At 40.6% G+C, this 22,458-nt stretch overlaps 1 protein-coding gene across 1 annotated transcript; it reads right to left on the bottom strand.

Annotated features, from left to right (window-relative positions):
• Window positions 1–8,733: 8,733 nt before the first annotated feature.
• mvp (major vault protein) lies at window positions 8,734–22,116 on the bottom strand. The gene is made up of 17 exons (XM_020650666.3): window positions 21,959–22,116; window positions 19,122–19,300; window positions 18,060–18,255; window positions 17,560–17,683; window positions 16,643–16,774; window positions 16,041–16,135; window positions 15,462–15,698; window positions 15,017–15,142; window positions 13,696–13,923; window positions 13,355–13,590; window positions 13,073–13,270; window positions 12,358–12,502; window positions 11,920–12,131; window positions 11,545–11,661; window positions 11,288–11,414; window positions 10,760–10,948; window positions 8,734–10,188 (listed from the first exon to the last, which is right to left on the bottom strand). Exons 2-17 carry the CDS (start codon window positions 19,283–19,285, stop codon window positions 10,045–10,047), a joined length of 2,670 nt encoding a protein of 889 aa, XP_020506322.2. The 5' UTR covers window positions 19,286–19,300; window positions 21,959–22,116; the 3' UTR covers window positions 8,734–10,044.
• Between the last annotated feature and the right edge of the window lie 342 nt (window positions 22,117–22,458).

Here is a 22,458-nt window from a genome sequence, read left to right as displayed (position 1 = left end):
ATATTGCAAAAGCTGTGTTCTTTTTTCCCATCATATGCTAAAATAAGACATTAGAATGTATTGTCTCTCAATATCTCTCTTCATATCTATAAGATGTGGTCAATGGGACTCTTAAGTGCAGCTCTGTGCCTGTAAATGGTTCCAGCTGGGTCCCTCTGATTCAAACCTACTTAATTAATTTATCTGACCACAGTAAGTGCAGCGTTTTCTACTTAAGTGACGTGAAGTGATCGGCAGTTCGTCGCTGCTCCCTGTGATCTCCAGGCCCTCTATTCATTTGGGGGCTTACGTTTACATTTACACCACAGATCTGGACTTGCACCGACTGTTCCTGTGCACCTCGATGTGATCTGACAAGAGATGGATCTGCCTTATTTGTCTTAATGTGTTTTAGATTTTCTGACTAGTCTTTTGAGTCTAGTCCCCACACCAAGCCTCATCCCCTTTGTCTTTGAAGACATCATTACTGTAGGAGATTATTAGGCAACTGTCCAAAAAAGTTCCTGCCTGTTCCTGAACAGTTTTCCGGGTAAAGTGGCCTTTGGTCTGGAATCAAGAGAAACACCCCTTTTTTCAGTTGAGAGTTGAGATCATGTCCCAGTTGCATTTTACATATTCTGCCTGCCCTTTTACTCTTCTGTCCTTTCTTTATGTCCACTAGTTTTCAGCAGCTTGTGTATTTCATCCGTTCAGCATACTTGGTCTCAATAACAACAAAATTGCCTATAGCTAATATGAAGGTCTGTTTTGATAGTGAAATGAAATCTCAAGGAGGAGCCTATGGTATTTGGTCATTTAACAAACTTTCAGATCAGGATTTTTGTTCTGAAATGAACATCCCGCAGCTTTAAAATGTCCTGGAACATAAACATAAAAAAACTCTCTTGAACAAGCTAGCTTAAACCATTGTGGCGTTGTGACACCTTTCACGGTTTACGCTGCTGTACAACAGCTTGATTTACATTGTCAAAGTGCTCATCCTGTCCTTGTCAAATCAGCTTTGTCTCAGCTTTCAGAGCCTCAGTGTGACGCTGTGCCAAACACCTGAGTGTGTGCCAACCTGCACAGGAAAAGCCCTCACATTTCTATTAGCCTGTTATGTGTAAAGCTAACAGACACTCTTGTGGACGTACTGCGTTGGGGAAATAAGCTGTTGTTATGGAACAAAATCAGTCTGTATTTACTATAACCTATGCATGTTTACAGTATTTATTACCGGATGCTTTTACATGATACTGTAGCCTCATTTAGCAGGAAAGCTAACTGAGTAGCACTTTGAATATAAAAAGTTTGGGAAATTGTGATAAATCCTCCAAGTTATGATATCCTCTTTTTCTCTACACCTCTACGCTACCCACTCCTGTACTGTATGTAGCATGCCTGTTTACTATTCACATTATGCAAATAAAAGGTCCCAGCTCGATGTCAGTATGAATGCTAGCTTCCCTGCTATGGTTGTGTACTGTACACGGTGTTGTATGGATTTTGCTTGCGCTACTTCTCAGAGTTGCCTATAGTGTTTATCAACAAAGCCTCACATTGTTTCTATCAGATAATTTTACTGACTGTTAAATCCCTTGTGCTGTTGTTTGTTTAGCTTCTTTTTTTTTTTTGTGTGTGTGTTATTTGATATTTTAGCTGCTTACATTTTAATCACTGTATTTATGTGCAGGACTTAATTGTGAACACGGTTCCACATCAGTACAGTCATTTATCTTTAAAGCAACTGGTAAAAGTGCTTTATCTTAAAGGACTCCTACAATATCAAAGCTGCCAATTACAATCAAATTGTCTTTCACTTAAGATGAATAAAAATTAAATGATGAGTCATAAAATAATCAAAATGAGTCAACCAGCTTTTCATAAATTGAAAGAAGCTAGCGAAAAAGAGTCTAGAGTAGTCACAGTCAAGTAATGTGTACAAGTTGGAATTGAAACCAAATGAATGGGTAAATTACAGAGAGAGGCAGTAAGATTACATTTTTTTAAAACGGCCTTCTTGCAGTCATGGTTGCTAAGCAGATGCGCCGCGTTAGTACAAAACAACGTACTTTCTACAGTTTCCACAGAACTTTTATTTTCAAACAAAGCAGTGTACATAGATGCTGTATTTTGTGGTTAATTAGATGTTCACTTTTGGTTGCGCCTATGAAAACCTCCTGTATTTCTGTCATGCCATCTTTTTTCACTTCATTCTTTTCATTGTTTTTGTAAAATGCTCCTTTGACACCAGATTACCTGATCTTTGTATTTTTATATTTCTATTCTCCGGATCTCTTTTGTATGATAATCTACTGTTTGTGACGCTCTATATTTGCTGCTTTTTGCTCGCTTTCTTTTTAAATGGCAAAGGTTTGGTGGGTTCGCTGTTAGCATGAATAGACTTCCATATGTCTTTCTGTAATTATTGATTGTGATCTCCTGACACTGGACTCTTTTTGTGCCTGTGCATGCCTTAAACTGAATGCTTTTTAAAGCATCCAAAATGAGTACTCTATGGGTGTTCACAATACATTTATCCAAAACACTATTGCTCTTAACTACTGATGTTAAGTATCTGAACATGTTTCAAGGGAATAAATCCCAGTTCAATACAACCTCCTCTGAGTCTGCATAATGTATCTACCTGAGGGAAAACTTGCATGACAATGTTTCTGCATCACCGGTGTGTTCATGAACAAAAGTTCAGGGAGTTTAATTCATGAATAAGTATATGTATAAAGCACCTTTAAGGAGAAGAAGTCACAATGCTTTAAAAAGAAGATGAAATGCAATAAAAGCCAGTTCAAGTACCATGTATTCTTAATGGCCATCTTGGATTTTCTATCATATTTTTGTTGACTTAAATGCAAGAAATCCTAGCTGGTTGGAATAAATCATGGTGGAATATGTGGGAAACACACCACAAACCAATGTAAGTTTTGACATGAGAAAGAGATAGAGAGACTGAAGGCAACTTAAATACTGAGGCCCATCCTGCCAAGGTGCATGACATCAAATTAAGTGGCCCCGCCCCTTTCTACCTGAAGGCAACCTGAGTGGGGAGAGATACGAGGAAACAGGAAGAGCACTGACACAGTCAGGGGTCGTCATGACATATACACTTGGAGATAACAATAGACGCCACATAACCCAAAACACAAGTCTTCAGTCTGAAACATGGTTGTCAAAAGAACCAAACGTAGATAAAGTGATTTCAAAATGAAGATCTTCAAATACATGGAAGAGGAAAATGCAAATTAAACTAAATGTCAACCCTGCATAGTTTGCACAAAATGTCAAGTATGAGTTGTAGTTGCAGTTGTGTAGAGAAAGTGTCCCTTATGCTAAGAAAAAAATCACAGCAATGTTAACAGTATCCGCTCAGCTTGAAGGAATACTTTATGACGATCCCAATGCTTTCACTTTGCAAGGGCGGTTGTTTATTTATTTAATGTGACATGAGGAAATTATGTAAGAAAATAAACAGCCAGGGATGTAATGGTTCATTTCAAACACTCTATTTCTAGGACAACAGCACGTGTTGTCACGGCAACCGTCGGCAAGGGAGTGAGAGGCAGGCTTGGATCCTGGGACGAAAACGAAAGCAGAGACGGAGGGAGGTCTGATTCCTCTCTCTCTCTCTCTCTCTCTCTCTCTGTCTCTCTCTCTCTGTCTCTCTCTGTCTCTGTGCTTCATTTAAATTTTAGATTCTGATAAATTATTAAGAGACTTCACCGCTGAGGCTGCAACAGGAGATCAGAGATAGAAAACGGGGGTTGCTGAGGAGATGAAGGAAAGGAGGGAAGTGACAGCGAGGCAGCTGAACAGATCGGGGATACTGAGAGAAAAGAAGCAGTGGAAGCAGAATGAAAAAGTCATAATATCATTGTGTGTGTTAATGTGACGATGGCGGTATAATGGAGATGGGTGGAGGTGTCCCTGTGTGTCTCTGGGTGTGGGTGGCTGCAGGGGGAAAATGGAGACGGAGGAGGAAAAAAAGGTGGAGAAGCAGCCAGACACAGAGAAAGAGAGGAGGGGGGGGGGGGGGGGGGGGCAGTGTGTCAGAATGCAGATGAGTGTGGTGAGATGGAGCAGCAGGAGAAAGGGAAGAGGAGGGGGAGGAGGAGGAGGAGGGTGTTTAGTCAGAGGAAGACAATAATAACAGAAGATAGAGGGAGATAAGTGACCATAAACACTCTGTGGTGGACTGGTTTGAGGTATTTGGATTATTAAACATAAAACACACAAAGATCCACAATTCCACAGATTTGTATCTCTTATATTTTACATGTTTATATATTTCCTGAGGAATTAAAGTTCTGACATGCCACAAAACGTTGTGTAACATGTTCTTATAGTCCACTGATAATCTGCAGAACATTAGAGAATCATTAGGCTTCATTAACAAAGTTTAATTTTACTGTAAATCATCACTTCAGTCCGTCGTGACCCTCACAGTCACTATCTGCAGCATTGGTAACATGAAAACAGTTGTCCCTTCTTCTGCTGAGTCATCATTAAATGTTTTATAAAGGATAATTAGAGGCTCAATGTTAGTTTGCATATGAATATGATTTATTTGAATTAAAACATATCATTATGCTCTCTAGATGAATCACATGTATAACACGTTACCTTTGACAGCTCTGTTTTAAAAAAGCCTTCACGATGTCTAACACCAACTTTTACATTTTGAACCGTCCTAATCATTGTAATATTGCAAAATAAGTTTTATTGCCATTATTATTATTTTTTTTACAACCTATAGTGCATATTGGACCAGGTCATGATATAAAAACCACACATACTGTAGTCTTGTCAATTCTGTTGTTAATTTATGTTTAAAAAAAAGTCAGCATGATGACACAATAGTTACATCTGTGAAAATGCAAAAAGGGACATTTTTCTGTTTTTCCACACCTAGACATCATTGGACTGGCTCTGGAAAAACAAAAAAACATAAATCACTGACTTGAATTGGCTAGTTTAGTTGCTACTCCTGAACATGAGTTCAACAGCCAAATTATGAATTATACCTCAAGAAGGCTGTAATGGTATATTCAATAAAGCTTAAAGGTGTTTCTATTATCTCATCCATTCCTGTTATTCCTGTTATATTACATAAAAGTACATTCTCTGTACTGATAAAAAAAATGTGTTCCTTTTCTCTGATTGGATTCAAATGCTGTATTTATATATGTTTCTATTGGCGTCATGTGTTCTTCTTATTCCAGGTAACATAAATCCCCCATCATGCACTTCTCTCCCCCTTGAGGATTTCTTTGTATTTTGTTGCTTCCACTTCGTCCTTGACCTTGGTGGCTGCAGCGGGGCGCCTTCCGTCTGTTTCCTGTGATGTTTGTTGGCTCGCAGGAGGCTAAGGGTTTGTTCCCATCGCACTCGTGCTTTTTCTGCGCTTGATGAAAACACAAGATTTCACATTGTTCTGAACTTACTGCACTAGTTTTAATCTACAGTACAGTACAGTCAGAGCTAAACTCAAATAGTTGACAAAAAGGAGTGGATAATAGCTGTGAAATGAAGTTTCAGATGTAGCATATGGTGTTTTTCAGTGGCAGAGTCGATTGTCTCTCAACCTGAAGGTCAGGGGTTTGATCCCCATTCACATGTCAAAGTGTCTTGAAGTCACTGAACTGCAAATTGCTCCTGCTGCTGTGTCAGCGGCATGTGAGTGTGTATGAATAGGACAACTGGTGATTGAAACTCATAACATAACAGCCTCTGCCATCATTGTATGAATGTGGTGTAAGTGTTAGAAGTAGTAAGAAGCGCTATACAAACTCAAGTCCATTGCGTCAGCTAGCAGCATGCATTTTTCAGACAAAGATACCATGCTACTTATTTAGCATAATTTTTAGCCTTCATATAATTTAAGATGGTATTTTTAGTAAAGATTCAGCACCAAAACTGCTGTTTGTAGCAGGATATAAACTCATTGAATTCTGTTTTTAAATTGGGCATTTTAACATGGGACATCATGGGGACTGACTCTCTGGCCTCAAGTGGCCGCTGGAGGAGCTGCAGTTCTTGGCACATCGTCGCCTAGACTAGTAATCAGTAACTGCAGTTTTCTTTTGAACGGACACAGTTAGCGACACAAACATGGCAGTCAAACATGGCAGTCAGAACCCAAACAGAGACTGAGTAGACTGACGCTGGGATTACAGAAGATAAAGTGAAACATAAACGAGAGGAGACAGTTGGAGAGAATTACAGTCAACCTTGAGGGATTCATTATCCTCCCCTGACTGAATTATCTGATCGATGAATTGAATTAAGGGGAGCCACCTCTTCTGTCTGATCTGCCTGCTCATGTCCTGGTGTCCCCTGTGGCACCAGTCCACGCCTGATCCCCTTGACTCAAACGTTGAGTAGAAAAATGTTGAATTGCAACTTGACTCAATTTTGATGAGGAAAAAATATGTATCACAAGCTGAATCAAACATTAAGTGAAAACATAATGACCCACCACCTAACTCATATTTGATGAAAACCACACAATGACCCGCAACCGGTCTCAAAGTCTGAATGAAAAAATGTTGGTTTCCTGTAGTCTGATATAGTTGTCAATGACTGATGCCGCAATTGTTCATACAAGGAAAGTTATGGTTAACTCCATAACTGATCAAATACAAAAGAATACAGTTATTTGGTCATATTGATAATCCATTAACAGATATACATCCACAAACCTTGGCATAGCTTCTATAAACAAATCAACCACCAAACATAGCAATAAAACCTCAATCAACTCTATTTCAGAAATGCACATTTAACTATGTGTTTACTATCCACTGTGCTGTGACAACGTCTTGCTTTCAATGTGGCTGCTATGAGTTGTTCTGAAAGTATTTACTGATATGAGTTGTTCTTATTTGAGATTGTTTTAGTTATCGACACGAGTTCTTCTTGTTTGGTTTCGTAGTTTATGTCATTTTTTCAGATTACATTTCTAATTATTTGGTTATTACCACCCTCATGTTTCATGATGAACTCCCTTCCTGTGATTTTTGACTGTCTTAGTCTGACTAAGTGTAGTGTTTCTTGTTTTATTTTGTAGCTCTTGTCTCTTGTGTGTCTTGACCTATTTTGCTCCCTGCCTCTGTGTGTTTCCCTCCTGTTTGATATTCTGCCACACCCTCATTAGTTTCACTAGTTCCACCTGTTCACCAGCCTGTTGTCTCCTTCAGATACACCTGTTTTACACCTTCTCCATGTATATAACCAGCCAGTTTTCCCTTTGAGTTTGCCAGTTCATTGAATGAGTTTTTGCTCAGTTTTTTTTGGTACCTGGATCTTTTTGTTTGCCTGCCTGTCACTCAGGATTTTTTAAGATGCGTTTCAAAATGTCCACATTTTATTAGGCCCTCTCTTTTTCAAGGTGCATAGAACCAGCTTTGGAGACCATTTAAATGTTTGGTGGTGCTGTTCATATTTTGGTCTTGAAATATTAAAGGGTTTTGAAAAGGCATTTACCAATAACATGTTTCTGTTTTTCTAATTGCTTCTGCATTTTTGTCTCTCTGCCGATCTGTTTGAGTGATGACGAAGAATGGCTGATATCTTCATTGACCACCCATCATACTCCAGCCAAGCTGCAGTAAGGCCTGTCAGACTTTACACAAGCAGATGCACAGGGTCCAAGACACCGGTGAGAAGGACGCTAAGCAGGGAGAGGAAGCGTGGGACTTCAATGAACCCAACTTTAAACCAATGCAGTGTGTGTTTTATAACATTCCTTTTAATGTGTCTGTTCAGAGGACCACAGCATTCGTTGTACATTTCCTTTTTTGTACTGCAGATTAATATTCTATCTCCATATCTTGCTTTTAAGAAACTGTGGAGAGAGTTTGTGTGGAAAGTGAGCATTAGGTATTTTATTTACCCCTGTCAATATGCTAAAACAAACAAGGATCAGTCCACATTGGGAGGGGTCGCTTGTATCCCCCCTCAATATTGGCTCAGTCTCAGAGGTAGCGTTCTGCTGTCTGCGATGAGCCTGACAAGCTATGGAAGCTTGACCATCCATACAGCAACTGACATCAGGAACGGAAAAGAAGAAACACAATGACCCTCGTGCCGATTCGGGCCCCCCCGCCCCTGATTCGGATGGCCCACTGCCTTAGATGCTGTTTCACAGACGTCCAAATAGGTGACACTCTATCAAAAACACACCAATGGTCCCGGAAGTTCCATCCCTGAATTGCGGTCCTGAAACTGCAGCCTCCGCCTCTGCAGACACATGATGGGGCCCCTGTGGCCGGTGTCGAGTTACTTTGACTAGACCCCCATCTAGTGGCTGATTTGGTTCACTGAGTTTGAAAAAAAAAAAAAGAAAAAGCAACAGCGCTCTGTACACATACCAAAAAAAATCCTTAATCTTTCTTCACAGAATCTTATATTTTGGAAACACTTTGAATCCAAGTACTAAAATAACAATCTGTGGCCAATCTTGCAAACGCTTCAGCAAATCCAGCCGTCAATCAATATTTGTATAGCTCTAATTTATAACAAGTGTTATCTCGAGACGCTTAACAAGAGAGCAGGTTAAAGACTTTACTCATTGTATACCAGCACTTTCAATGTTGTTAAACATCAGGCACATTTACCATTTTTAGCCCCCTACTAGAGCAATTTTTAAAACTTTTTGAACTCAGTCAATTAGACCCTCCATTTGTGTAAGAATAGTGCACAGGATTTAAGTGTCATAAACTACAGATGAGACAAAGATTTAGGTAGCAGCAGCACTTTAATGGCTTTGCACAGTAATATAAGCGTTTTGTTTTATCACCAAAGTACAGACGAGTATGTAAACATCAGACTAAACTGGTCACTTCTATAGGCAGTGCAAAGCAAAAACTAAAATCATTGGCTGTCAGATTATAAGACGAAAACAAACAAACAAACTGCTGTAGGCACATTCTTCCTTTGCAGTACAGGTTTTATTCTTCCGTTGTACTTCATGCTGGTATTTTGTCCAAAAGTAAACCTCAGATTCTCATTTCTTCTGAGGAGCTTAAAGTGCAAAAAGTCATCCTGAGAGATGTACATTTTGGAAAGGCAACTTATAACTACAGGAGGGCAATACAAACAACATTTATATGAAGCTGTTAAGAGTTTTGTCAGTGCGAATCTGCAAAGTATCATGCAGCTAGTACATATTATTCTTCACAGTGTTAACAGGTTGATAACTTGTGAAGGATCCCTCCTTAATTTTAAAGTGTCATTCATGATCATTTACTGGATACAAGACATAAACATGTCAGTTTGAATTCTTTGAGCATTGCTTTGGTGGTTCCCGTCATTAACACAAAACCCATGAAGGCCGTTGCCATTGAAAACAAGAATTTCTTTATAGTAGTAGTGAAGTAACTGATTTAAGAGAAGCGCTTTCCCAGAATCTGAAAGGGTGCACTATGGGAGATGTAGTTAGCTGTTGGGAGCCTTTGGTTTTAACTATTGATATAAGAAGCAAATATTTTCATCTGAGAGCTCTACAAAGTTTAATAAGAACAGCTTAGATTGTCAGTTTTGGCATTTATGTAAAGTGAATTATTTTACACAACTGAATGTTATTTTAAATGTCTTAGTTTTAGAGATAGATTTGGAATTGTAGAAAGATATAGGACTTTGATTCTGCTGTACAAGTCATATTAAATCCTGATGTACATTAGAGTCCCCTGACTGTTTATTTCTGTTCCCAGCCTGAGAACTACATTCCTGGGACAGTTTTTTTTCGTTCGTGCAAATCTTTGCATGGAAGTATTTGATTTTAAAGCTGAACAGGCTGGTTTGCTACAGAGCCAGAAGTGTGACCCTTTCATCACAGGGGAGTTTTTAAACCGCTGCAGTGATCTTAAGAGTATTGGAGGTAATTTAGCAAACTCGTCAGTTGCATCTTTAATTATTAAAAAAAGGCACATTGTCTTGCTTTATCATCATATGTCAGAAACACCTATCTTTGACTAAGTGTAAGAAAAAGAGCATCTAATGAGGTTTACTTTTGGACAGCTTTCCCCTCTCTTCTTCTCTTTCTCCCCTTTACTGTCCCTGCCCCTGCCCCTGCCCCTGTCCCTGCCCCTGTATCGCCCCCAGTAGGCCGTTGGCGGTAGTGAACAGGTTGATGGGACATGATCCATCAGTGATGAGGGTGGACTTCAGCCCCAGAGCCTGCAGCATTTTCACCTGGAGGAGACAGGAAACAGATGGTTAGCTTCAAGACTGAAGGCAGAAAATAAAACAACCAATACAACATTTTAATTCTCTTTTTAAAATATTTACCAGTTTTAAAGTAAAAGTACTGTCGCTGAGAAAAACCATTACCATGATAAGCTGGCTGTTCTTTACTTTTATATAGTGATTGGTTATATTGAAAATAGTGTATGTGTATTATCTATTCATTTTGAAGACATGTTCAAAGCTGCTAAACCTTAACATCGTACCCCTATCTTAGATACTTATATCAGTTATCTGAACTACTACACAAAAATATGTTTTAAAATATATTTCAGTGTTTTAACTAGATTGTACTAAATAGTATCCAAATCATTTACAGTATCTGCAGGTAGTTGACGATGTAGTAGCAGCTATTAAATAACTAGAATGTAGTGGGAGTAACTGTTAGTAGTATTTAGTCTAAGTAGCAGTAAGTAGAAAGTGTTAAATGGTAAAGTTAGCACAAGTAGCAGGAAGTAATGCTACATACATTAATGCTAATAGTAACTGGTCGGCAGAAATAACAAGTAGGCAGAAGTACCTGCAGCTCAGGCCCAGCTCGGGCCATCTCCTTCAATGTGTCACTGCCCAGATTCTGCACCAGCTGACTGAAGCGCTCGCTCTCGATAACAACCATACGCTTCTGCTTCTCCACTTCCAGATTGTCCATCTCTTTTTTGTAGTTCAGCTCCTGCTCACGAGCCTTCGCCAGCCGCTGGAGCTCTGACTCCTGAACACGCACAAATACACAAACGGTTCGTTAAAGTGTCACATTACCTTCATGTCACTCTTGATGCTGTAAACACTTAAAGGACGCCAGAGATGTGATAAATGGTCCAGCTGTTTTGTGCTATTCTGCCTAATTAGTACTGTTTATTTGTAATAGTTCATGCAAAGTTAGTGATAACCGCACATAGCCTTAATCGTGGTTCTGTAGGTCTTAAAGCTGTAGCTCAGTACTACAAAAGAGCGACATTACTTATTTGAATATATGTAAAATATCAGGAAACTGCTTCTCCTGCTGCTGTGCAGGGAGTTTTATTGGACAGGTTAGAAAGTCAGGTCATACCGCCTCAATCCTCTGAGCTTCAGCCTTCAGTTGGGCCTCGTTCACAGCTGCCTCTCCTTGAATACGAGCCGCCTCGGCCCGAGACTGAGCCTCTGCCTTCGCAGCTCCAGTACTCTCCACCGCAGCACTGAAACACACGCATGTGGGTTATTACAAATAAGTTACCACCTTTTCTTTTTCTTGTCAGAAGCTGCATTGTTCCCTGTCTGAAATGCGGGGTAACGCTTCACAAGTTAACCCATTACACCTGCGTTTACCTGAGTGCCTCAAGCTCCAGCAGCTCCTTCCTGGCTTTCTCAGCCTCAGCCTGGTCAGTTATCCTCTGCCTCTCCAGCTTACCCCGAGCCTCCTGCTCCAAACGCTCCGCCTCGTGCCTGAACACAGTCAGAGAAAACTACATGAACTGATTTGAAGAAATTCCAAAACTGTCTTAGAACGAGTAATTTGGGGGGAATACAATTCAGAAAGGCAATAACCAGGAGCTTTAAAGGCAGAAATCCAAGGTCATAGAGAAAAGGAAGATATATTCTTTCTGTTTGCATACAGTTGTTGAATTTGATTATAAGCTGCTGACAGCACTCACAGACAGTAGTTGTGTGTGTGTGTGTGTGTGTGTGTGTGTGTGTGTGTACCTTGCAGCTGCCTCCTGGGAGTTGGTGGTGATCTCGATGGCCAGCTGGACGCTCTTCTGCAGGGCGTCTCGTGTCCTCTGGTCGACAGGCTCAACAGACTGAATGTCCACACTGCTGATAATCAGATTGTTCTGGCTAAAACGAAGGCTTGAACGGACAGCCAGCTTTTCATCAAAGCCAAACACTGACGAGCAGATGATCCGGTTTGAGTTCTGCAAACCAAAAAAAAAAAGAAATCTCAGGTTGGTGCTGAGTATAAAGACTTGGAGACTTTTCACGATTGTATATGAATACGTGTAAATGTTTTTTCACCATTGCAGACGAGTTTGAAACTGAACACTGCCTAATTAAATGTTTCAGTTTCCCGTAGGACAAAACAAATTACTTACATGTTTTACACTTTTAAACTAAAAAGACAGAGGGAATTAAATGATTAACCTTGTGGAAATCATCGAACTGCACAGAGGCGACAGCTCCTCTGACACGTGAGGCGATAGCTTTGCAGGCATCTCCAACAAAGTCAGGAACCGAGAACAGCGCGGCTGCATCAGCAGCGTCGGCAGGAGACTTGACTTCAAAGTGCCTGAAAAGAAAAAAAAAAAAAAAAAAAAAACAGGAGTGGAAGAAGGATCACATTCAGCAGTGTTAAATGTTATAAAATTGTGGGGCTCTTCCCCTATATTGAGTTTAATGACAGGTGTTCGTATTATTTTATATCAATGAAAATATGGTAATTGCATTGTATAATATAAAATATACAGTTTAATCAAATCCTCTCTGAACAGTATTAACATTAAATAACTGAAGATTAATTGATGGACTAGTTTAACCTTATAGGCAAACTGAGTGTATGATACGGTAAATGTTTTAATAAATAACAAGCTTGTGAAATAAATTTTTTGCTGACATGAACAGCACATATTTCTTCTCTGGTTGACACACAGGGTGAACGGCTCTGTGTTGCATATGAAGGCTCTACCCAGAGATTTTTGAAGGTTTTCCTCTCACCTGGCTATTTCTGATTCATAGTCCCTGAACCATAATGTATTATAATAGATCGCTCATGTCATTTCACTTTATTTGCAGTTTGAGTGTTGGAGTGTTTGTTCTGAACGCAGCCGTATTAAGTCTTTCTCTGACAGGTTTTAGTTACCAGTTGTAGGAGAGCTGCAGCTGTAGGCGGGCGTGATCGGCCGTCTCGATGGTGATGATGTCGGTGAAGAAGTCGGGCCCCAGCAGGAGGCAGACAGCCTTGTTGACATTGGCCCTCTTTGGCTTGTCTCCTGACAGGGACAGCACAGTGAACTGCTCATCGGGTCCCAACATCACCATCTCTGGTCCAAACACCACCCTAAAGATCACAACCAAAACACCACGTCAGCCTCTCCATGTTACCCTCCCATGCCTCCATCGTGACACAGAATCTGAGTCCCACCTGGCCTTCTTTTCTCTGTAGTCATACACCTGGACAGCGGCGTTGTGGGGAACCCTATAGGACACCACTCTGGTCTTGTCCCTCAATTTGGGTTCTCCGGTTGTGTTCCGGTCCGAGCGGTCAGCCATCGGGTCCCGATTAGCGGACAGTAGGGCCTCCACGTTAGGTGGAAGCTCCTTCTGCCACAGCTCCTCATCCTGGGTCAGCATGTAGGTGTGACCGATCACTGCTCGCACCTGAGAGAAAGAAAGACACTCTAATAGTAAGAACTACTGAATTTGTAAAAGTGAGATCCAGTTTTTAAAAAGCTCTGTGGTTAGTTGTTCGGAAGTACAATGCACCTTTCCAGTTTTGATGTCCCGGACATATATCCCCTCGTTCTCATCCAGGGGGATGGCTTCTCTTTTCAGCATCACCTCCACAGCAGCAGGTGGGACATACTCAATGGGACCCCGCAGCATCCAGCGGTCTCCAGGGCGACGGAGGAACCCGCTCTTCCGCGAGCGCTTCGCCCTCTCCTGCCTACGCTGCTCCTCCTCCTCCTCGGACTCCTCTTCCTCCTCATCACGCTGGCAGAGAGAACGGGGGAGAGACAGGTGGAGGAGGGAGAGAAGGGTTAACGTGGCGATGCATTGGAGCGGTGGAGGAAGGGAAGAAGGTGGAGGAGAAGGAGTCGGAGGAGGAGAAGGAAGAGGAGGGGAGGGGATAGGAGAGGGGCACTGAGATGCAAACCAAAACCCAAAACATAAGAGGAAAACTTAAAGGGTGGATGAAGTTAATGAAGGATTCAGGAGGGGAGGGGTTCGATTAAAAGTAAAGAAGGGAGAGAAGAAGAGAACAGTCGGGGTATAATGGGTTAGCCAGGTTAGGAAGGGAAGATGGTGCAGTGAAGGGCAGAATCTTTCCACAAACATAAAAGCCTGAAAAGAACTTGGAGCAACAAAAAAAAAAAAAAAAAAAAAAAACAATTCTCATTTTTCAATATTTCCAGGAAAATCTTCCCACCAAACAAATGCAATAACAACCACCTGCAACCACACACACCTCTGAACACACCCAAACACACCAATCATCTGTGCAGGGTGTGGTTCAAGCTGTCAAGGACTTTAGTCTTTAAACCAGGGACAGCAGAGACACACCTCTGACTTATCGCCTCATTTAGTGCTTTAAAAGGTCTGTAGTTATATGAAGGTTGTCTTTGTTGTAACAAACAGGTTTTTTTTCTTTTCTTCCTTACACACCTCTGTATGAACATGAAGTTTGTCTGTATAATCTGTGGTCAACTGGTTGCAAAAGACCAGCTTTACAAGCAGTCAGTGTACACACAAAGAATGCTTCAGAAGGTACAATCAGCTCCTCCCTTCATTCCTCTGAGCTCCCTCACCCACACAGAGACAGCTGTTCACATTTCAACCTTTAAAGACTGGCAAGAAAAACAAGAATGGAGAGTATATATAAACATCTGATGAATTAGATAGTGTTGCAGGTGACAAGAGCGCTTTAATCTTGAATTAAAATTAAGCAGATTAAGTTGTTTATGCTCACTGGGCACTGACTCCTAAGCAGCGGTAGGTACTTGTAAAACATATTTATTTGGTCATGTTTGAGCCAATCACAGTGAAGTATTTAAGATCAGTAGTAACGCGAGTTCTTTTTTCTTACCTCCTGGGTGTCGTTGAACGCCTCCACAGCTCGGAGCACCAGACCCTCCTCCTCTGACAGCACGTACACGTCCTGGATGCCCTGTTCAAGGCACTCACCCGGCTGCAGGAAAAATGAACGCTCACCCTGACAGAGAGAAGGAAGGAGTCCAAAGGTTAAAAAAAAGTGACGTGGCTTGGATGCTTATTCCTAAAATGTTATTGCAGAATGCAGACATGATCACAGTATAGAATACAGGTAACAAATTATCTGATTACTGTCCTGAAGGTAACAGATTCACTTTAAAAACATGATCACAGTAAAAGGTGTAAAAAAATATTTTTCATATTAATAAAACGCCAAATGTCAAATGTATACATACACAAATGTATGGACTGACTATATGACATCAAAATACTATAAAACAAATATTTCTGAATAAATGAAGGCAGATTCTTTTCCTCACCTTGACAACCCTCTTCTGTCCGAGCTGAGGTTTCCCGTCGGATCCGACCGGGTCAAGAATCACACAGTACTGCCTGCTGCTCAGAGTGGTCACATTCACCACCCCGACCACTTCCTCCGCCACAGAGGGGATGTGAGCTTCTCTGTCAGCCATGGTGACGAGCCACTCTTCCCCCGTACGACGGTCCCGGCCACCGGCATCTTTAAACGGGCGCAGAGCGCAAACATGGAGCGCTTTCTGAAAGTTACACAAACAGGCGACCAGTGAAACTTTTGTTCATTTCGTGAATAAAAGCTCGACTTTACTCGATTTTATTGAGCTTCTGCTGCCACTGTTTACCAGTTTGGACACAAAATGATTTTTATTGGATTTTAATTGTGATTCTTCAAATATATTTTATAGTTTCTAAAAACTGATCGTTTACCGATGTTTAAATAACTATTCATTCAATCTGTCATAAAACATATCCTCTGTGAGCAGTATCATAGCTCATGTATCTCCATGCTTATCAGATCTAGACCTTTAAATCATGGAGTAATTGCCCAAGGACAGAAGGGAATAAATAAATGGAGGAGTCACCTTATCAGTCAGGATGAAAGCGTTCACAATGTCGATAACTTCCTCATGAGCTCCTGGTAGGTATGCTCCCACCTTGCTGACCAGCCACTCCTCACCTGAAAACACAAACACACTTCAGTAGTATGAGCACACACACTAACCAATCAGCAAACAAAAATCTAACTCAAAACAATGGTTACCATGGATCAATTCAAAAACCTGATCACAATTCACTGTACTCAAGAGTGTAAATGTTATTAACTGTAGTTGCCTGCTTGCTGATTTTTCTTCTGGTCTCATAATCTATATATCTGGTCTTTGTTGTTGTTTTGTCTCTTATTCGTTTTTAGTGTTCTCTCGACATCATTATGAATGAGAGCTTTCTCGAGAATAAATAAAAATGAAATGAAATGAACAAACATGAAAAAAATAAAGAAAAGGGGAACAAATATAGATGTAAACAACTAGATCAAATGTGATTGAAATTCTCTAAGACATTTCTGTTGTCATTAAGTCATACTCTGGAGTTTTGCATCAGCTCACTAAAATATCTGAGCCAGGCCATGTTTTATTTTTAATAAAGAAACTATGTTGTTGGTTTTGTGTGTCTGTGAGTGCGTTACCTGTGACCCTGCGGACTCCTCCTCTGTCCACGCCCTCCTTGCGGGCTCTCAGTCTGATGGCCTGGTTCTCTCGGATCACTGTGGCCTTGATTGTCTCCAGAACAGCCACCTCCTTCTTGGGGATGTACGTCCCTGCACAGAGAACACACTTCACAAGTCAGAAATATATCAGAAGTTTAAATTAAGCAAGGTTCATCTTGCTTCATGCTCCTGAGGTTGCATAAATAAAAGGCACAAAAAAAAAAAAAAAGTACATCTGGGAACACCTACTGTTGGGTGAGCCATTTCCTAAATACAAATTGACTGTGAGGAATAAAGACTGATCGCTGCACAGGGTTGAAATTTGAGCAACATTTCCTTTTTTATTTTGATAAACACCTCCTAAGTTTAATCCTAAAACACAGAAATTTACAAAAACCATAAAGACTAAACACAAGAGGTATCACTTAGTCCACCAGGGGGTGCTAAAATCAACACAAAGCAACGTTTCCTCAAAAGCTGTTCAAATAAATACATTCCTTATAATGTGTTATTTCTTGCAACAGAGAGCAAACCACTGGAATCAAACAGGTTTTAACAGGTTGGACTCAGCGTCTGTACAGGGGCTTACACTCTACCAGCTCTCCCTCAGTTTGACTTTTTAAAACACTGTTACAGAGCTACAGATCAAGCGTTTTAGCTTGCTTGCGGTCACATATCTTAATGTCGGGCTACCTAACAGTAAAAAGAGCCCTCAGCAGCTGTTTTGTGAGGGACAGACGCAGACAAAGTGTTTAATATCTCAACAGCTGGACAGTCTGTAAAACCAGCAAGAACTGAGTATTATTATTATTATTACCCAATATGTTTGTAACGTATATCTTTGAGTTGCAGATTTCACACATTTAGAGAGTCTCCAGTGTTCAGTGAAAACATACCAGGTCCTTCAAACAGCCACTCGTCTCCAGCGACTCTCTTCTCTCCTCCCTCCTCGTCAAAGTCGAGCAGAGCCTGCAGACGCAGCGCCGTGTCCGGATACACGATCTGCAGCGGAGTCACGTCCTAATGCACGAACACAGACCGTTAAACATGTTTCCAATCAGGCAGGAGAAAGCCTTCACTGCATTGTAAACATCTTATATGGAACATACAGAAATACTGTAGAGTTGAGAGGTAACTGTCTTTCGCATATTTTCTGAAACTTTTCTGAACTACACTTTTTTAGTTCTCACTAATGCTACATAAAAGATAGTTATAGAGATGAAAAGTGAATTATTTGGGCCAATTTGACATGAATGATTTACTAGCATGAGCTAACATAACATACTTTTTCATGAATAAAGGGTTCATTATTACAGATCTGCATCTCCTCCAGATGGACAATAAAGTTTTTAAAGTAATTATTATTATTTTTTAAACTCAGAGCTTTCTTTCAGACCTGCTGGATCTCCTCTCCGGGGTACAGGGGGAATGGCTCCTGGGTCAGACGGATCTCCAGGTCAGCGTGGCGGAGCTTGGCCTGTCCTGATTGGTCGAAAAGGACTTCCTTGTCATCATCACGGGCGACGGGGTTGACGACCACGCAGTAGTGACGCGGTGGCACCATGATCATCCGGACTGGGGAGAAGAGGACTCTGAGGAATGACAGAAAGAAAACAATAATAAAAGAATTAAAAAAATACTTTGAGTGATGAACATTTCATGAACATGCACTGAAGCAACTTTCGCATCTCATTAGGAATCAAAAAGAAATGCAGGTTGTTCTGTGAGGTTCCTTTCCGACTGGGAGAAAGAGACAGAACCAGTGACTAGAATTAAAAAGCTTTCCAGACAGCTCAAGAGAGAAATCAATTATTGGATGCTTGCTTGGAGTGATGTTTTTAGAAACTGCTTGGTTTGACATTTCTCTGCGTGTATGCAGATAAAATCACAGAGAGTGGTAGTTAATGTAAATCAATGAGTCTCTCCGTTATCTGCCTGATAAAGGATCAGAATCACAGGGACTGGTGTGTGTGTGTGTGTGTGTGTGTGTGTGGGTGTGTGACTGAACTGTGATAACACACTGATTCAATCAAGTTCACTCGCTGTGACTCACAGAAGATTTGATTAGCAGCCGCTCTCGTTGATGAAGTTTCAAGTCAACTTTAGCCTAACATTTTTATTGTTGGCCGTTTTATGAGCCAGCTGTGGATCTGTAATGTTTTTACATGTTTAGTTTTAGAGGTTGTTGTGAGCATGTTTATGTTAGCAGAGGAAGGTTCTTACAAACATTCAGAACAGCCAACGGAGAAACAGACCTCACATTTTTATTAGATTAAGATAATTCATTTTTCCTGGAGTGACTCCTAGCTGATGGCCATTAGCCGTGTGTTTCCTGATTAGTGATGGGGTCATTTATCTCTGAAAACTATACAAATATTGTCACTTAAAGATACCATGAGAGGATTTCTTTATTTAATTAAAGACCTGAAGGAAAGTTTTTTTGAGTTTTGTTGCTGACCTCTCATTGTCCTGGCGGATGTAGGTGAGCGGTCCAATTTCCACCCGGGCGATGTTGGTGTTCTGATCCAGCACATGGATGTAGTGATGAGGCGGGATGCGGATGATGGAAGCATCAATCGGCCCTTCATACTCCGGCCCGCTTTTTCCTCCTTTCTTAGACATGATGTCAACTAAATGCTGCAGAGAGAGAGAGAGAGAGAGAGAGAGAGAGAGAGAGAGAACACAGAGAGGTGCAGGTGAGTAGAAGAACAAGAACAGGTGCCTCTACATTGTTGAGTTTTGGGCGCCTTGTCTTTTAGGCAAGTATAGAAGTAAAACTAGAGAGTCAAAATATTGAGTCACAAGTCCTGATTTTAAATATGACTTGTATAGCAAAGAGAAAAACACACAAATCAGTCTAAAAAAAGGAGAAGAAGGTTCCAATTCATGCTAAATAACTTTTTTTATTTGATGAAAAATTTTAAACTATCTTTAAGCAATTGTAACAAGATGAAAGGCTGCTATTTGCAAATTGAAGTGTCAAACTAAGCTTGGAATGACTCTGTAAGAAACAAACTGGGTTCAAGATGGCAAAAAGTTCATGCATGTGATATTGAAAAAAAACCAAAAAAAAAAACCACATGGACTGACAATAATAGATTTTTCCCATGTGATAAACTTCTCTGTCAGCAACAGAAGGAGAAACTGTGCAAGTGAAGAAAAAAAACAACAACGTCTATTAGAGTTATTCGCTGAAGTAATACCCCCAGGACCTTTTTCTTCAACCTAGTTAATATCAGTAAGTAAACATGCAAATCAATCTAAAGCTCAGGTCTCAAGACTTCAAAGCAGAAAAGTCAAAGAACTCCTTTGCGCATAGAATGAAATAAATTAGATCAATACGTGTTGATGGATTCATTTGCTCACTTTTCGGCAGCAGTCAAGGTTGAGCTCGTCTCTAAAATGCAGCGTAGATAAATAAAATACAATACTGGTATTTTACATAGTTATGTATTGTGTCTATAGATAATGACAATCTACTTACAAATGTCAGATAAATGTAGGACAGTGCATAGTACAATATGTTCCCTGTGATGCAGGACTACAGGAGTAGTACTCAAAAGACAAAAGTGAATTTTCCTCCTCTGGTTAGTCATCTGTCATGTCTTCATGTTTCTATTCATTTAAAGCTTCTGTTTTTACAAGCGGGGACTCTTAACACTCTGTGTGAACAGTGACAGAGAGGAACACCTATCACTGTTTCTGCTTTGTCCTGCGAGTGATTTTTGTGCAGCAGGTGTGTCTGTGTGAACCGCAAGACTGTAAGGTGTGCGCGCAAACCTGAACTTCACTCTCGTATGTTTAGTTTATTCCGAGAGAAGTAAAGTCTAGCTCAGGCATTTTCTAGTCAGCTTGTTGAGTGTGAAATAAGCTCACTGCGCTCATGCAGTCGAATCCTCCTTCATAAGAACACGCTCCTGCAGTAATCTCAAATTTAAGCTTCATCCCCGAGTTGATAATGTTCAATAAATGTGCAGATAGAAATAATGACTCCAAAGTTCAAAGAGAGAAGCAGAACCTGTGAAACATTTCTACTTTGTCTCACACAGTGTACTTTCTCATTTAGTCTATATTAATATACTACAGAGGAGGGACAAATCAGAACTACTTCTTCTTAGTTTCAGCTTCTAGCACCTAGGAGGACTGCTCGATCACAATCTCGATTATCTTGTTTTCATTGATTGGGAAGACAAAGCATCCATCTGATATTTACTGCATGTAAGTATAGATAAATGGCGATATTTGATCCTCTAAACGAGGTAAGAACCAACATGGAACAAAGTATACTACTTCTGTTTTTTTTTTATTCAACAGTGCATGAAACAGCACAATGACAGGAAGAGAAACGAATGTTCAACTGGATTCAGGCGCATGAGTACACATAAACTGTAATCATTAACAACATGGCTTTTAACCCTAAATCAGGAAATACCAGTACGATGTAATTGGTGTTTTTAAACAATGCCACTCGAAGCACTGTAGTCACTAATGTGGAAGCAGGTTGTTTATCTTCTTTATCGTGGCTCTTTATGGCTGTGTGTCAGTTGTGTTATAGATTATAGATCAAGTTGTGTTGAGAAATGTTGAGTCATATTCATGTGGCAGCACTTTAAAGAAACAGAGAAGATGGGAGGTGCCTCTTCCTGCTTCTTCCTCCATGATAATGCGTTTGTTCTGTGCAAAGCAACCTGCACATAGCATCAGGTCATGTAGGCTGAATCTGCATTGCAGGTCTGGCCACAAGATTGTTTTGTTCTTCTTCCCAGTATCAGTCAGTCAGTCAGTCAGTCATGTAAACACTCAACACAGCTGCCAGGAGGCCTGACAGCTGCTCATGTCGGAAAATTTATTAATGCGTAGGGCTTTTTCCTGGTTTCCTGCTAACTTCGTCTCTCTTTTGTTCAATGTTTCCTTCTTTTGGAGGCAGTGTTCACGCTTTGCACAACAACAATTTCAGCAGGAATAAAGCTGCGTTCATTACGGCGTGGAAAAAAACAAACAAAAAAAACCAAAAACATAGCAGGTATATTCTTTAGACGTGGCTTTTGTTCATTTAGGACCACACCCCTCTGCACTCATTTGGATTTAAAAGTTGTGATTTCCTTTTATAAAGTCATGCCCTGTGTATCAGGAGCATGCCGATTTCGAGTTTGGCTTCTTATTATGTACAAAATCATTAATTTGTTTTCTTTCATGCATAAACATTTTCATATATGTAACAAAGATATAAAGTTACACATTTCAAAACGAGCTTCTGAGTACAGCGGAGAGGTGATGTTGCCCCTGGGTGCTTACCTCGTCCTGGTGGGGGGCGGAGGGTTAAGCAGCAGGGGTCCTGGAGGCAGGCAGGTGAGACAAGTCCAGACACACACTGACGATGGTGGAAACTTCTGCAGATCAGAGAAACACGACAACAGCTGCACGGTAATTAGAGGGGGCGTTGCTGCTGTGTGATCCCGGAAGAGCCAGCAGAAGTCAGTCACATGGTTTACAGTAAGGGAGTGAGTCAGGCCGCACGTCACAGAGGCATTAGGAGAATATATAGGTGACTACAAAGGCAAGAAGGTAGCACAAAAAGGTGAGTTATTACTCTGACAAGTGTTATATTGACACAGTGGATTATTTATTATTATACGTAGAGCATGTTCACATGGACAAAACGGTGACATCTGCTGGTAGCTTTTGGTAATTCATCTGTTTGGAAGAATGCGTCATAAGTATAATTTGGATTCATTTTGGCATCTTAAATAAAAAGAGCAACAGGTTCCCAAGTGCCAAAACAAACAACAACTAAT

This window comes from Labrus bergylta, chromosome 16, assembly GCF_963930695.1.
Source record: "Labrus bergylta chromosome 16, fLabBer1.1, whole genome shotgun sequence".
Taxonomy (NCBI): Eukaryota; Metazoa; Chordata; class Actinopteri; order Labriformes; family Labridae; genus Labrus; species Labrus bergylta.
The sequence above is the reverse complement of the archived record's forward strand: the minus strand, read 5'-3'. Positions and strand labels throughout refer to the sequence as shown.